The 17,383-nt window shown below is 45.0% G+C and overlaps 1 protein-coding gene across 2 annotated transcripts in view; it reads left to right on the forward strand.

The window, feature by feature from the left end:
• The window catches only part of LOC145346807 (1-phosphatidylinositol 4,5-bisphosphate phosphodiesterase gamma-1-like), a 209,437-nt gene that overhangs the window by 177,966 nt on the left and 14,088 nt on the right, over positions 1–17,383 (forward strand). For both annotated transcript variants that reach the window (XM_080194556.1, XM_080194557.1), the window contains exons 26-30: positions 1,495–1,719; positions 6,159–6,307; positions 8,788–8,902; positions 12,131–12,292; positions 15,556–15,644. In XM_080194556.1, the coding sequence (XP_080050682.1) occupies positions 1,495–1,719; positions 6,159–6,307; positions 8,788–8,902; positions 12,131–12,292; positions 15,556–15,644 (740 nt within the window). The remainder of the gene's footprint in view (positions 1–1,494; positions 1,720–6,158; positions 6,308–8,787; positions 8,903–12,130; positions 12,293–15,555; positions 15,645–17,383) is intronic.

The following is a 17,383-nucleotide window of genomic DNA, read 5'->3' on the forward strand; positions in this document are numbered from 1 at the left end:
TGAGTGTTTACAGCTAATCAAGTCTTAATCTTTAATCTTTAAGAGTTGATTAGCTGTAAAGACTCACATGCTAATCAGTATTCTGTAAACAGAGCACGTGCCTTTATATGCTCTGTTTGTGATCAGAACTCCCCACTCAATTGACGAAGGGGCAAAGCCCCAAAAGCTAGTGGCATTTGCTCCCAAATAAACCCATTGTCTGTGGAAATTTCTCCTAACCTCCCTTCTCATTCCGAATGATAGTTTTAAATCGACAACCCCACAGCACTGATGTTCCTACTTGGTGGAAATGATCTTTCCCTATTCACATGGTCAAAACTCTTCATCATTTTAACAACCTCTCCTCTCTGCCAGTGTGGGAATAAACCCAGGCCCTGGATCAGGGCATGGAAAATAAGACTTCACTTTTTCCCCAGTACAGCAGTAGCGAGCTGATTTTCCACACAAACCCTTTACATCAAGGAGTTGATGAGGACTGACTCTCCAAGCTGCCCTGAGAATTCAGCCCTTTGCACCCTTAAAAAGGCTTTAATGTAACTCACATCAGCTGAGTGCAGACAAGAGATCCTGTGAGGCCATTTGAAAGACATTCACTAACCTGAGGTAATCAATCTGTCACCACTTAGGCAAAATTTGCATCTGTAGATTGATGCAGCTGGGTTTGATTTTCAGCCTCATAGAATTATGGAATCCCTACAGTGCAGAAGGAGGCCATTTGGCCCATCGAGTCTGGGACATCTCTCTGCAGGGTATTGTACCCAAGCCCGCTCTCCCCGTCCTATCCCCATAACCCCACACATTTGCCATTGCTAATCAGTCTAACCTACTCATCTTGGGACGCTAAGGGGCAATTTAGCATGGCCAATCCACCTGACCCGCACATCTTTGGACAGAATGCCCCACAGATTAGCTGGTGGAGTAGGGTCTCTCTTTGGAACTGAGGCCCATCGCTGGTGTAGTCCAGAACAAGCCTTATTTTGCTCGTACCTCTGCTACTCTGACCTGGGAGCATTCGGTGCTGACATTGAGTACCTGAAATGGAAGTCCCTATCTCCCTCAGAGCTCTTGAGGAATGCAAAATTCTCTGATCTGGCGAATGCAGAATTTCCACAAATCCTGCTGATGTAACATCGTGGGAAACAGTGGCCGGAATTCTCCCATCCCGTCCGCCAGCGGAATTTTAGTGGGCAGGTTGCGGAGAATGTGAAACGCCATTGACAATCGGGTGGGAATTTCTGGCATTAAAACCAGCGTGGCCGGAGAATCCCGCCCACCTCTGCCAAAGCAACAGGTGTGGAATGCCAGGGAGCTCCGAGGAAATTCCTGATCAGCAAATAAAATATTCTCTGTGCTGCACAACCCTGAGAAGGAGTCACTAAGTGTCAGGAAGGTTAGTATATCATTGATGAACAATGATTCTTGTGAATTGATGTACCTGGTTAGCCCACTCTGTATTGATGTTTCTTTGCTAACCTTGCTTTGTCACGCTGGCAGAGATCGGAACAGACAAGGCCTGTTACAGGGACATGTCGTCCTTCCCCGAAACGAAGGCGGAAAAATACGCCAACAAAAGTAAGGGCAAAAAGTTTCTTCAGTACAACCACCGGCAGCTGAGTCGTGTCTACCCCAAGGGGCAACGCCTGGACTCCTCCAACTACGACCCCCTGCCCATGTGGATCTGCGGTAGCCAACTGGTTGCACTCAACTTCCAGACGCCAGGTAAATCCATGACAACGAGCTACGCTACGCCAGGGACTGGGTTAAACTGGCTCCAAACCAAAGGAAGGCAAGGGCCCACTACCACCCCCTCCCCCCATTCCCTCACAACCACCCCATACCCATGCACCGGGAGCAATCAGGGTATTTTCTGAAATATAAATTCAGCTATTTGATTCAGAAAGATCCACAGTCCATATTTCTCAACCTCAAAAGTCTGGCCTTGAAATAAATAAAATGATACGGGAGGGGGCTTCAGAAAGTTCAAAAACAACCTGAGAACTGGCAAAGTAAACAAGGATGTTAAGTCCCTCTTGTAGAGCCAAAGAAATCTCCAACTGAGTCCTACGTGCTTGTGCTGGTTCTTTGCTAGAATCTTTTTTAAAACAAGATATTTACTATGTTATATTTTCAGTGGGTTTTTGATGGTTATAGTTCAGTCTTGTTCAATCAATATCAGAAACAGGACAGAGGCACATTTAGATCTCTGTATCCAAAGCTGTGAAGAGATGTAGCTTTCTCAGAGGTAGGACATCCTGTGGTGTGACTAGTGCTATATAAATCTTTCTTTTTGCACCTCCCACTCAGCACTGCTCCTGATAGAAATCACACAGAGAGACTGGCAGCTACAGCATTCTCTGGAAGCCAGGCCAAAGTGCCATAAATCTAAATATTCTTGGCTTAGGATCTCAGCTTCTTTTCCCTCATCCTCTGGATATACTTTCCAGCTTTCTTCCTTTCAACTCCCAAAGCAGTATTCCCAGCCTTTTTTCTCTTTTCCCTAACAAACTACCTTTCCCAAATTCTTTCTCTTCACCTCAAAAGCATTGTTCTCATTGACACTATCTTCCTCCAGTCCCTTCCATCTGATGCCCAGCTCAGTGGGATTTCCAACACTTGGTTCCATTCTCACTTTATTCGATCATATCCAGAAAAGCTCTAGTAATGACTTCCCTTCCCATCCCAGTACCATAATTTCAGGATCCCTCCAAGGATCCACACTGTGGTCCATCATCTCTTCCTTATCTATATCATAAGATATAGGAGCAGAATGAGGCCATTCAGCCCATTGAGTCTGCTCCACCATTCAATCATGGCTGAGATGTTTCTTAACCCCATTCTCCTGCCTTTTCCCTGTAACCTTTGATCCCCTTACCAATCAAGAACCTATCTATCTCTGTCTTAAGTATATGCAATAACCTGGCCTCCACAGCTTCTGTGGAAATGAATTCTATAGATTCACCACCCTCTGGCTGAAGAAATTCCTCCTCACCCCCTCTTACTCTGAGGCTCTGCCCTCGGGTGCTAGTCTCTCCTACTAATGAAAACATTTTCCCGACATCCACTCTATCCAGGCCTTTTAGTATTCTGTAAGTTCCAGTCAGATCCCCCTCATCCTTCTAAACTCCATCAAGTACAGACCCAGAGTCCTGAGACGTTTTCCCTTGGTGAACTGGGCTGATGACACCCAGCTTTACTTTGTCACTATCTCTCTTGACTTCTCCCTACCTCGTGCTGTCTGGCACCAAGTACTGGATAAACTGTGATTCCCTCGAGACAAAAACTGAGAAAATCAAAGCAACCATCTTCAGTTTCCACCATATTCTTCTTAACCCTGCCACTGATTCTAACCTGTCCCAGCGTTCACAGCCTCAGCAATCTGGATTAAGTTTCCAAACCCACTGTCACTCTATCACAGTGACCACGATTCCATAACATTGTCCACCTCCCACCTGTACCTCAGCCCTTCACCCACTTAAGCTTTCATCCAGATATGTTACCTTGATGATCCATAAATCTGCTCATCCAAAATTCCGCTGCCACTATCCTATCAATCCAACTTTTCTGACTGTCAGTCGGTCTCCAGTCCGTTGGGAACCCATGTTCTGCAATTTGTTCCTTAAATCGCTCTCCATCTCCTCTAAGGCACTCTCCAAGATACAACTCTTTAATCGAGAGTTTGGTCAGCCCTAATTTTCCTGTAATTACTTCAATCTGTGAACTCATAACCTGGCTCAACATTCACCATCAATCTACGGATCCGACCTTGGTTCAATGTGAGGTGTGGGAGAGCATGCCAGGAGCAGCACTGGGCATAATGTCAAAAAAGAGATGTCTACCTGCTGAAGCTAAGGCCTAGCACTACATGAATAGTAAAGAGTGGAAAGGCCATACAATAGAGATAACCAACAGATCCAATCAAAGATCTGTAGTTCTGCTGTAATGACTTCATTCGGACCATTGAGGTTGGCCTTTGGAGTATGAACTCCCTGATTAAGAATCCTGTTGATGGGCCAATCAGGGAATCTTTGCCTTGTACTTAAATTAAAGTTTATTTATTCGTCACTGCAATGCAGTTACTGTGAAATTCCCCTAGTCGCCACACTCTGGAGCCTGTTCAGGTCATAACATCTTTCAGACTGTAGGAGGAAACCCATGCAGACATGGGGAGAACGTACAGACTCCACACAGACAGTAACCGTCTGTACATCGGCCTGCAGCCAACACCAGAGAGAAATTAGAAGGACATAAACCTTTTTAATAAAATTTCTTTGAAAATTTCTGTTATTATTATTTATAAAAATAGGGATGTGGAATTAAAGGCTGTTTGACAGCCAAGCATTATCCAATCAGAAAATGAAAAGTGCATAGAATCCTTTTGAGTGCAGGAGGAGGCCAATCGGCCCATCAAGTCTGTACTGACTCCATAACCAGCACCCTACTCTGAAACCCCACACAACTGCCCCTTTAATGCCCCTAATTTATTCACTAAGGGACAATTTAGCATGGCCAATCCACCTAACCTGGACATCTTTGGACTGTGGGAGGAAACCGGTGCACCCGGAGGAAACCCATGCAGACACAGGGAGAACATGCAGGCTCCAAGCAGACGGTCACCCAAGGCCGGAATTGAACCTGGGTCTCTGGCGCTGTGAGACCATGATGCTACCAAATTTGTGCTACCAAAATTGTGCTACCAAATAAACCCGTTGGACTTTAACTTGGTGTTGTGAGATGTCTTGCTGTGAGGCAACCAATGTGCCACGTGTTACCTTTATGACTGCCACGGTGAGGTGCTACATCATGTGCTGGCCGGGCCATCCCAATAGCAGCTGTGTGGGAGCAGTCAGAAGTCACTGTCCTACCTTTGGCAATCCTACGTGTGAAATGTCCTGCAATGATTTTCTATGTTGTTGTGGTAAAGGCATCTTTGAGTTAAATAATTGGACTGCAGCCCCATCTGCTGGATTGAAGAACAATTACAGGAGCAATAACTATAACAATAGCATTGGCATCAACTATAATCTACTCGACCCTAGCCCAAACGGCTTCAAATGGCCTCCTCCAGCAACACAAAATACATTTACACCAGTCCTTAATATTTCGTATATACAATATATATCCAGTATGTGAAAATGCCCTCTGGTGGCTCCTTTACTAAATGTAGAGCAGAGCCATACGGGTTAGAGAAGCTCAGTGAATTGAGCTAATGATTAACTAAAGTCGGACGAATCTGGTCTGCTGAACGAGCTGATCTCAGATGGATTGGGTATTAAGGGTATTAAACTTGGATTTAGCATCCCTCAGCTAGAGAGCTGATTAAACCGATTAGAGATCAGTTTCCCGTTTGCTATTTGGTGACCCTTTGTGAGACTGTCTTCATTGTCGATGAGAATTGGGCTGTGAAGCTCCCAATTGCTAAGCACTGCCAGTTAAGGAGTAACTTTTACGTCACTCACTTAGGGTTTCCAAGGCTGAGGATGAGCGGGAAAATGGGGATTTACCCTCTTGCTCTCTTCCAGAATTATTCATGAAAATCAGAGCCCTGTGAGACTCCAGTATTAAACAGAGAAGGTACTGTAAATATTGGGAGCGTTGTAGGAGAATCACAGAAACCTTACAGTGCGGAAGGAGGCCTTTTGGCCCATCGAATCTGCACCGACTTTCCAAAAGAGCATCTTATCTAGGCCCACCCCCACACCTGCACATTTACCATGGCCAATCCAGCTAACCTACATACCTTTGGACACTGCAGGCGCGATCTTACTGGGCGTTCACGCCATGCTCCTGCTGCGGCAAAGTCAGAGAATTTGGTGTTCAACCAAATCTCCACTCACTGCAACGGGATAGGAAAATTCCACCGGTATGAACAGTGCTAAGATTCTGGCCTAAGGGGCACAATTTAGTGTGGCCAATCTACCCAACCTGGCCATTTCTGGAGTGCGGGAGGAAACTGGAGCACCTGGAGCAAAGCTACACAGATACAGGGAGAACGTGCAAACTCCGCACAGTCAGTCACCAGAGGCAGGAATTGAACCTGGGTCCCTGGCGCTGTGAGGCAATAGTGGTAACCACTGTGCCACCCTAATCACTGACACGGTAAAACATGGAAATGAACTTTGAATCTGAAAGGGCTTTGGGACTTTTTTTTCTCTCTGCAGATAAACCCATGCAGCTGAACCAGGCAATCTTCGCCATGAATGGAAAATGTGGGTATGTTTTACACCCCGACATCATGAGAGACGAAAGCTTTGACCCTTTTGACAAGAACACGCTCAAGGGTGTGGAGCCAATCACTGTGCAGCTTCAGGCAAGTGGCCGCCATTTTGTTTCAACACAAGAGATCTGAGGAACCTGACAAATGTTGAAACTACCAAATGTTGAATTATACCCCTTCACTCTGAGTGGGAACAGTGAAGATGGAAAGCTTAATTTTTAGCTCTATTCCCACTGATTTTAATGGCACTGGTTTTGTTTTTTTGCCAGAATCGAGTTGGAGCCTCATGTTTTATTACGATGTCAATATGTCCCTAGATGACGTTAATTTGGCTGGGCATTGTGTATGGAGTCCCCACACCTACCCCATTAACTCGAAACAGGTTTGCAGCTGGTTGGCAGATGCAAATACTCATCTAAATATTTCTTAAATGTTATGAGGCTCTCTGCCTCCACCACCCTTTCAGGCAGTGAATTCCAAATTCCCACCACCCTCTAAACTTCCTGACCTTCCTTAAACCTATGCCCCTTAGTTATTCCACTCAGGGGAAAAGTTTCTCTCTGTCCACCCCATCTACGCCCTTCATAATTTTTATACATCTCAAGAATGTCCCCTGTGAGTCTCCTCTGCTCCAAGGAAAACAACCCCAGTCTATCCAATCTCTCTTCATAACTAAAACTTTCCAGTCCAGGCAATATCCTAGTAAATATTCTCTGCACCGTTTCCAGTGCTGTCACATCCCATTTATCATGTGGGTTCCAGAACTGCACCACTATACTCTAGCTGTGGTCTAAGCAACATTTTAGATAGTTCCAACATAACCTTACTCTTAAACTTTATGCCTTGGCTCATAAAGATAAGTATACCATATGCCTTTTGACTACTTTATCCACCTGTCTTGCTACCTTAAGTGGCTCATGTACATGCACGTCAAGATCCCTCTGATCCTTGGTACTTCCCAGGGTCCTTGTTTCCCTTGCCTTGTTTGTCATGCCCAAGTGCATCACCTCCCCCATTGTCCAGATTGAATTCTTTTTGCCACTGATCAGCCTATCTGATCAGCCTGTCTATATCTTCCTGTAATTAAAGGCTATCCTCCTTACTATTTACCACCCTACCAATTTTCGTATCATCTGCAAACTTACTGATCAACCCTCCTACTTTCAAGTCTAAATCATTTACATAAATCACAAACAACAAGGGTCCCAACACTGATCTACGTGGGACCCCACTCAATACAGTCTTTCAGTCCAACAAATATAATCACTGAAGCAGCAAGGTGGATTCTTGTTCTTTATGTCTCATTTTACGATGCAGATTTTATAGTTTAGCTCCCAAGACTTTAGTTGTCCGCCATCTACCTCCACATTCATAGAACAAATGCAGCAGGAGATCATTTTGCCTATGCTGTCTCTTTGAAAGACTCATCCAATTAATCCTACAGGTCTGCTCATTCCCCATAGTGCTGCGATTTTTGTCCTTTTTTCTGTTATACACTTTTTGAATGTTATTATTGAATCTGCTTCCACCACCCTTTCAGGCATTACATTCCAGATCAGATCATTTGCAGAAGCAAATTCTTTCCTGCTCTGCTTTGGTACTTTGGTTATTCATTAGATCCAGGTAATTCCTGTGGCTGGGTTATTCAGCCATGATCTGTGCCAGCAGAAATCATGGAATAGTGCAGTTCTGATTTTGGGTGACGCGATGGCACAGTGGTTAGCACTGCTGCTTCATAGCCCCAGGGATGTAGGTTCGATTTCAGTCTTGGGTGATAGTCTATGTGAAATTTGCATGTTCTCCCTATTTCTGCATGGGTTTTGTCCGGATGCTTTGATTTTCTCCCACAGTCCAAAGATATGTATGTTAGGTGGATTGACCATGCTAAATTTCCCCTTAGTGTCCCAAGATGTGTCGGTTAGATGGATTAGCCATGGTAACTGTTTGTGGATACGGGGATAGGACGGGATAGAAGGCCAGGGTTAGATACTCAGTCCGAGAGTTGGTGCAGACTCAGTAGGCCTCCTTCTGTCCTGTAGGAATTCTGTGTGCTTTTGCGCCTCTCTTCAGCTCTGACACGCAGTAGGTTGTGGCAACACGAATGCTCTATCAACATAGACTGGGATGGCTTAGCTCCCGACTGGACTATGGTACTGCCAGGTATTGCAAATGGATATTTTACAGGGTGATATGTAATTTTAGCTTAGGGGGTCCTGGGGCAAAGTGGGGAGCAGCCCTATTACTGAGTCCAGAAGCTCCAGGTTCGAGTCCCACCCCAGAAGGCGTTGTATGTGGTGTGGTAAATTGCCAACCTGCAAATTCTGCTGATGGACTAATGGACAGTGGCAAGAGTGGTAGAGTTTCATGGTCAGCCTGAACCGCAGCAACGCAACAACATCCCCCCCATTAAAGGACTTCAGCTTTTGCCATGAGCTCCATGGCAAATGTCCTCATTTCTTCGGGAACAGAGAGCAAGAAAGATAAATTCAACGTTCTCACTCCTTTAAAACAAAATATAGGAGGAGAAATTGTGGGAGTGTGTCCTTATTGACTCCATTCTCTTAAACTGACAGATTTTGGGAGCGCGACACTTGCCCAAGAACGGGAGGAGTATTGTTTGTCCATTTGTTGAGGTTGAGGTGTGTGGGGCAGAGTATGATACCAGCAAGTACAAGACAGAGGTGGTGGGTAAGTGAAACTTCTCCCCTTGTTATCTGGTGATCTGAATGTACAGTCTCACTTTTTTCCTTCCCTCCCTTTTACTTTCTCTCTTACTTCCTGAAAACAGCAAATATTTTGTGGTGGGGGGGTGGGGGAGACAGAAGGGAAGTCCTTCACATGAGCTTTGACATTGAAGATCAGCTGATGATATTCTCAGCACCCCATGCACTGTCCCAGTCAGTCACAACATTTAGAGTCATTAGTAATCTACACAACAGGTTAAATACTGCACTTGCTGCAAATCTGAAGTAAAAATGGAAAATGCTGGAGATTTGCACCCAATAGACCAGGTGACATCTGTGGGGAGTGCAGGGTTAACATTACAATGCACTGACCTTCCATTAGAACAGTTGGCCTTTTGCCAAGAATCAATATATCATTCCCTCCCTATTGATCCGTCTTGGATGCAAAATTAGGTGCAGCACGGAACAGATACAAAGTTCACGGGACTAGGTCAAGTACTTCCAGCGCAAGTACACAAAGTACCAGCAGGCTGGACACAGAGCAAAGTCCACTCCACACTACTCTAATGAACACTCGGGTGTAACAGGAGTGTATACAGAGTGAAGCTGTTTCTATTCTGCTCCCAATGGTGTACATCAGGAATTGCGAGGTGAAGAAAGATCTTCTACCACCTGGCAGTCACATGATAAGACAAGCATGACATTTTGGGCTAATCATAGCAATCAGTCCCTTTTAGTTAGTCTGCAACAGATCCTGACGTGACATGAGGAACTTTAGGAACCAATGATTCAAGTTCCGTACAAATATGTGCCGTTTACTCACACATGAGGTGGAATTTTACGAGATTGATTCTCAGTGTCCAGTTAGTGTGAAAATGGAAGAGTTCCTGATCTGTTTTTTTGCGTGAGTTTCCATGCCCAACCTGATGCACTTAGTCATTGAAAATATGGCCTAGACTGTTTCTAGCTGCTGCAAGCAGTGCACTGGGCTTAATTTGCCTGCCAGCCTGCAGAGGGTGCCATAGCACATATGTAGACCTCTGTGTCTGCATGTGTGCAATAGCAACTGTAGTGGGAGTTATTGCGCATATGCAGACCTCTGATGATGCACATGTGCAATTCCAACAGCAGGGGCCTGACAGACAGGGAGAGCAGTCAGGCCCCTGCTGCTGCAGGCAGCCTCAATAGAACCACAGCAATCGTGGAACCTGTTGCCGATTGTGAGGAGCACACCGCCCAAGAGGCTATCCACGCTGCTCCACCACCACCAAACCAATCGTGCCGCCCTGCCCCCACCACCAATCCAATCAGATTGAAGAGCAGCAGCCAGCCCCCTCCCTCCCATGATCCAGTTGCATCTGAGGGGCCATCCCCATTAGGCTGCCCCTTCAGGCCCCACCGTCATTCAGGCCCTCTTTGTTATGCCCCAGCCCCTGGCATGCCCACCAAGCAATGCCAAGATGACCAGTGAACATTGTCCAGATGCCAGACTGGCAGTGCCAAGCCAGATGGCATTGCCAGGCTGGCATGCCCAAGAGGCAGAACCCCCTGCCCTCAGCCTTCCAGGGGGGCCTCAATGGCCTCTCGATCCAATGGCAAGACCAACACAACTGTTCCCCATTCATGGGAAGCAATTAGTTTCATCGCTGGAGAGAACCTCTCCTGGCAAGGCGATAAAGGCAAGTGAGCCTGGACAACTCAGCACCGGGCTGGCTAATTCCATTTAAATAAACGTGAATAAATTATTCAGTCTTTTGCCCATTTCTGGCAAGGGGCTGACATCGCCAGAAACCTGGCTCTCACAGAATTGCAAGAGCTGAGAAATCAGGTGTGACCCTGATTTCCCGCTCTCCTGCAGTTTTACCGGTTTCCTCCATCAATGGGTAGCGCGAACCAGTAAAACTCTGCCCATCATGTCTTAAACGATTCATATACTGTACCCTAAAATATCCTCTTCAGAAAGAAAATACTGTTTAATATGCCTTTGAATATATCCCAAAATCAGAAGGGACTCTCCTGCAGTGTAATGTTCATTTTTTCACACACACCACTCTGTGAATATACAGAGCAAGGTTCTCCAAACTCCCAGCCGCATGTTTCTCGGTGGTGGGAGGTGACACACTGTTCGCTAAAGTAGGATTCAATGGTCCTACTGCTGTTAATGGGATTTCCCATTAATGTCACCCTAAGCCACCACGAAACTGATATATAAAACTGACGCCGACTGCATTAATCTCTCTTAATAATAGGAAGTATGTAATCTTCGAACACTCATTGTACATGTCTCCCTCATTAATAAATGAACCATTCTAAATATTCTTTTATAATAAGGGAGGGCCTATAATACTTCTTGTCCCTTCCCCAGGAGGGCTTTGTCTGTTATCCAGTACACAGATCCACATTCATTGACAACTCTCTGGTATGCCTAGACCTGATCCATTCTTCAGGAGTCCAAGATGGGTTGTTGAGTTATAATGCTGAGCTGAGGAAATCTGACTCTTCCTGTTTCTAGTCCGGGAGGAAGGCACAATTGTCTCTTTATGCTGCCCTAGCTAACTGAGCAATCAAATATGGGATATTCCGTTTTGTATTGTGTAGTGTTGCCTGCTATATGGTATATGTGATGTGTCCATGTGTTGGGGGCGGAGGGTATTGTTGGTAGAGTAAGAGCAACCATTAAATAAACCTTCTCATGTAACTTGTCTTGCTCTGTAACACATATTGTAAGACTCCTCCAGATAATGTTTTGAAGAGTCCTGTCACTTTTATATTAAGCTATTTACTCATTGACACATTTACTCAGTTGTTAAGTCCTGTATCCAGTATGGACTCAGTGACATAGACCAGAATGGTTGCAGGTTCAGTCCCTGGCCTGTGTTATTAGCTAGGATAAATGTATGGAGTTACGGGGACAGGGCCTGGGTGGGATTGTGGTCAGTGCAGACTCGATGGGCCAAATGGCCTCCTTCTGCACTGTAGAGATTCTATGATTCTATGGTCTCAGCCGAGGTGTTATGACTGTCGTCAAAATGGATAGAAAATCAGCCAAGGTTCCAGTTCCTGATCATTATCCATGTTGGAAATGAGTTTTGGCAGGTAAGGTATGGCTACTTGCAGAAATTATACAGGGACCTCCACACAGGTGGGAATAAAAGTGAAGAAACACAGACAAAAGAAATGTTAAATGAAACATTATTCAATTGCATTTCCTTATGTTTTATTTTTCTTCTAGCGGATAATGGGTTAAATCCTGTCTGGCTCTTCAAGCAATTTGTCTTTGACATCAACAATCCCGAGTTTGCCTTCTTGAAGTTCATTGTGTATGATGAGGACATGTTCAGTGACCCCAACTTCCTAGCCCAGGCAACCTATCCAGTAAAAGGACTTAAAACAGGTAACTAGCAGCCTAGTATGAAGAATATTGGGTGGAAGAATCGCCCCCATTATTTCATTGTGTCTTAATAAAGTGAAAGTGTGAGGGATGTCAGTGCTGGGGATGCACAGGCTGACAGCACCGGGCACACCCACATCCAGTGTAACATGGATTCAACTCCGAATTTGTCCTCTTCTGCTCCACATCGGGGAGGATGAGGGACCAGGCAGAATTTAATGTCCTCTTACCCTGGCACGTTTTATGTCAAATAAGTCTGTGAATGAATTAATGCCCACTCAAGGGTCTCATCCCAATGCCAATGGTACCCAACAGCGAGTGGGCAGGGAACTCACCATGCGGAGAACACAACAAGCAAATCCTTTCATATTTCCTTGCGGGCTTCTTGAAGGGGGAGGTATGGTAACATCACAGCTTTGATTGAGTGACCCAGTCTCAGAAAAGGGGGGGTCCTGCTGAGAACTTTATCCCTTGCCATTGCTACCAACCGCACCCCCCCCACCTCACTAAAACACACATCTATGGTCTGGGGTCCAGTAATGATACGAGGCCTTGAGTGGGTGTCGTATCAGCAGTGGCCATCACCTCCCCAGTGACATGACCATTCAATAGAGCTGTATGCCTTTGATTGGCCAGTAGCTCTCAGTGGGTGAGGCTTCTTCCCCTGGAGTCCTTGATCCTAGGGAAGTCCGGCCACTGCCCAGTTAAGTGTTGGACATGTTGGATGTTATCTTGCATGCCATTTTGAAATAAACAATGTACACATAATATGATTTAGCTTATACAAGTGCGATTTTTTAAAAATGACTCTTTCTTGATAAGAAAGGGGGTTTGTACCATAGCCATACTAGCCCCTCCAATGGAAAAGGGCATCAGTTGAGGAGCCAGTGGGATGCCCACCTATGGACACAGAGAATGGTGGTAGAGATACAGGCCTGGCAGCCAATCCTCATGAAGATCAGATCAACATCTTTTCTGTTTCCACACACAGATTTGGAGATGCCATTTAATTTCAAAGCCATTACCAGATGGGACTGTTAGGAAGATTAGGAACAGGAGTGGTTAGATCATTCACCCACAGCAGAGAAAGTTCCAGATTTCTACAACCCTGTATGAAAATGCTTTCTGCTTTTGCTCCTGAATGACCTGACTCTAGCTTTAATATTTTGGCCTCGATTTGCATGGAGTTTGGATGATCTGGAGCCATTGAAAATTCCATAAGGACCATAAGAGAATTAGTCCATTAGTCCAAGTCTGCTGGCAGTTTTCTTCTGTGGCTGGATAATGGTTGGTAACGAGCCCACACTCTACACCCCCAACCTGGTCGGTTCCATGAAAGGTAAACCCACCACCACCTCTCCCCCCAACCACCCACCACCCCACCCCACCCCACCCCTGGCAGTTTTCATGGAGTCAGACCAGCTTTCCTGTTCCCTGGTATTTCAGAGGAATTGTGAACCAAAATCTGGATTCAGGAACCCTTTGAAAAGACCGTACTCATGTCCCTCATATCAACGTACGCCCTCCAGTACTCCTTATGCCCTTCATACTTCCCATGCCAACTCAATGTCAACTTATGTCCCCAGTAACTCTCCATGTCCCCTTATACACTCAAAGCCAACATATCTGTTGAAATTGACTGAAATCCCCTGGTTAAATTTCTCTGCCTCTTTTTTCTCTGAAGACATTCCTTTAAACTACATTTTATCAAGACTTTGGTCACCTGTTCTGCTGTGCCGTTACCTGGTTAGATGTCTAATTTTGTTTTTTTATTCGTTCATGGGCAAAAGGCATCTAAGAGTCAACCACGTTGCTGTGGATCTGCAGTCACATGTAGGCCAGACATTAGTGAACAAGATGGGTGGTCATCATTAGACTTTTAATTCCAGCTTTTATTGGATTAAAATTTTCTCATTTGCCATAGTGGGATTCAAACCCCGGTCCCCAGAGTATTACTCTGGGTCTCTGGACTACTATTCCAGTGACAATATCACTACAACCTCATGGGAAGAGAATTGAAACATGTCAGGTGCTATATAAATGCAAGTTGATGTTATTGAAACATAACTTCCTCCCCTTTGAGATAAAAATCAAAATTAGTCTTTTTGATTCCCCATTGTACTTGTGCAGTAGCTTTAAATTATTTATGAACTTTGACTTCAGATTTTCTTTGCACCTCTATGATTCCTAGATTCTCAACATCTATGTACTCTTTATCAAATTATATACATCAGGACTCAACAAACTGTGCCAGTGGATGGACCACTTTATTGAAAGGACATCTCGCACAGATCACCTGCCTGAAATACAATTAAAATTTATTTCATAAAATTTCTTTGATACCATCATAGATAGCAGTTTTTCTATTCAATCCCAATATCACCTCTGATACATACCAGTAGAATCCATCGATGATGGGTTTTTTTTCTCTTAGAAGGCTTATTTTGCAAGATTTGGCAAGGACAAATGACCATAGGCAAGTGATGACCATAGGCAAGTGCAATCCCTACATTCTGATCTTATTTAATCATGTCTGCACATTATTTCCCATTATCATTGCTGGATACTGTCAAGATAAGGCTTGGCTTTCAAGACAGACAGTTATATCAGTGATCTGATGATATTCACACATACACATACACATATTCCTATGTTATCATTAACATTTGTCCACACTGTGTGGAGTTTGCATGTTCTCCCCGTGTCTGCGTGGGTTTCCTTCGGGTGCTTCAGTTTCCTCCCACAGTCTGAAGATGTGTAGGTTAGGTTGGTTGGCCATGCTAAATTGACCCTAGTGTCAGTGGTATTGGAATAGGGCCTGGCTGGAATTGTTGTTGGTACAGGCTCGATAGGCCAAATGGCCTCCTTCTGTACCGTAGGAATTCTATAATTTCCCCATATAAGTTGAGACTTTCACAGACATTGCTCATAACTATGAGACTCTAAGCTATGGAGTGCTGTTATCTCACCCTTTAAACGTAGAAGAAATTGCCTTGCTGGATATTATCATTTGAACTGAAGCTTGACCTTTACGATTTACAATTTTATGGCTCGATATCCCAACATTCTTGGGTAAATGCCCGTTCACAAACTGTAACTGACTGCATGTGTATATGACTGCACGTCTGTGTGGGTGTGTTGATATTGGGTGTGCTCACTGAGTTTGCGTTGTACGTTACTGAGCTGGTTGGAATGGTCTTTATTTGCTGATGCCTCTGACTGTCAGTGATGCCCTGATGGATATCAAGCTCCTGTTCTATTTACAGGTTACAGATCCGTGCCTTTGAAAAACAGTTACAGTGAGGAGCTAGAGCTGGCCTCTCTACTTGTTCACATTGAGATAGTCAATGCCAAGGTAAACCTTTGTTTTTTGATCTACAGTGGATCTACCCCTTCATATCAAAGGCGTCATGACTGTACTGTCTTGTTAAAACAAAAATTCTTTGCAAAGAACATCTAGTCATAATCATTCACAGAATTGCACATTTCATTGAGTCATTCAAACATTAGTATTTATGCAGAGAATCATTCATGGATATGTGTGTCCATACAGCCTATCAAAATAGACCCTCACCCAGTATTGGTTAGTGCATTGACCCAGTGCATTGACCCAAACGGGCACTGGAATGTGGCGACTAGGGGAATTCCAAAATAACTTCATTGCAGTGTTAATGTAAGCCTTACTTGTGACTAATAAATAAACTTTAACTTTAACTTTACATGTGTTGCCCTCAGTGCATTAAGTGCTATTATACTCTAAGTGATTCAGAAATTATTTCCACGAAATCACATAGAATTATGACAGCATTAAAGAGTCATTCCAAATGGATCCTTACCCATCACGAATTTACCCGAAGGGTTTATTACTAATAACCATAAGTAATTACCAATAAGGTTCATCAAGAGCACAGATTTTGTGGTCAGCAATGAGGTAATGGCACTCACTGCTGACCTCAAAGAAACTCAGCTCACTAAAATCCAGCTCACTAAATCTCAATTGTGAATCTTAACTTAGCCCACGTTAATTTGATTCCAGCTCAAGGAGATTTCAGTGTCAAGCAGCAATGACACCACCAAGTAGGCTAAGCTACCAAAGCACATTGGAGAATTTGCATAGACAGCGACATGGGAAGTAAATTATTCTTCACTTTTTAATCATTTTTAGAAGAGCAAAATAAAGACAAAGTGAATGCTGAAAAGTCAAAGCTTTTAAATAGCCAGACTTCTGGCATCGTTAGTTCCACGTTGGAAATTGGCATGTGGCCACATAAATTATTTAAATGTTCATCTAAATATAATTAGTGGGCCCAGGACTGAAGTCTCCCAGGAGATTGGGGTAAGGGATGCCCTTTGGGCATAACCAGTTTGGCAGTGCCGGACTGTCTCCCACAGCACTGCCCAAGGGGCAAAATGACAATGCTTCGATGGCACCTTGGCATTGTCCATCAGGCATTGGGCAGTGCAAAGGGGGTGGGGCCAAAGCAGGGGCAGTGTCTGTAGGGTCCAGGGCCTCAGATGGGGGAGATTGGTGGGGAGTTGGTGGTCCCACTGTCACTCTGCAGTCAGCAGTGACAGAGGGAAGGAGGTCAGCAATCGGGGCTGGCCATTAGGGTTGGGGGTTTGGCCTGCCGGGATGGTTGGGGCTGCAGGTTGTGGGCATGGCGGCGGGGGGGTGGTAAATCAGAGGTTGGGTCTGCCAGGGATGCGGAGGGAGTGGGGGGAGATCAAAGTGGCCAGCGATCGGGACATGGGGTGGTCACACAGCCAGTGATCGGGAGGCCAACAGTGCGGAGCTGCTGCAGATGTGCCGATCTCTACCGTGACCATGATCCGCTCAGCGCTATGCTGCCGTCCTCTCCAACGGGAACAGGCCCCACCCCCAGACTTGTAATGATATTCTCACCAGTGCACTCTGCGGGGCAGTGTGTGGGAGATTCATTCTGAAAATCCTGCTGAAAAAACCAGTGGGGTTTACTCCAATTTTTTCACAACACTTAGAATTTTTTTTGGGAGAATTCTACCCAATGGCTTTTACAGGGGGCTTGGCAGGGTGGATGCTGAGAGGTTGTTTCAGCTTGTGGGAGATCAGAGGGC

Source organism: Carcharhinus amblyrhynchos, chromosome 8, assembly GCF_965287045.1.
Source record: "Carcharhinus amblyrhynchos chromosome 8, sCarAmb.v2.hapA, whole genome shotgun sequence".
In the NCBI taxonomy this organism is placed as follows: Eukaryota; Metazoa; Chordata; class Chondrichthyes; order Carcharhiniformes; family Carcharhinidae; genus Carcharhinus; species Carcharhinus amblyrhynchos.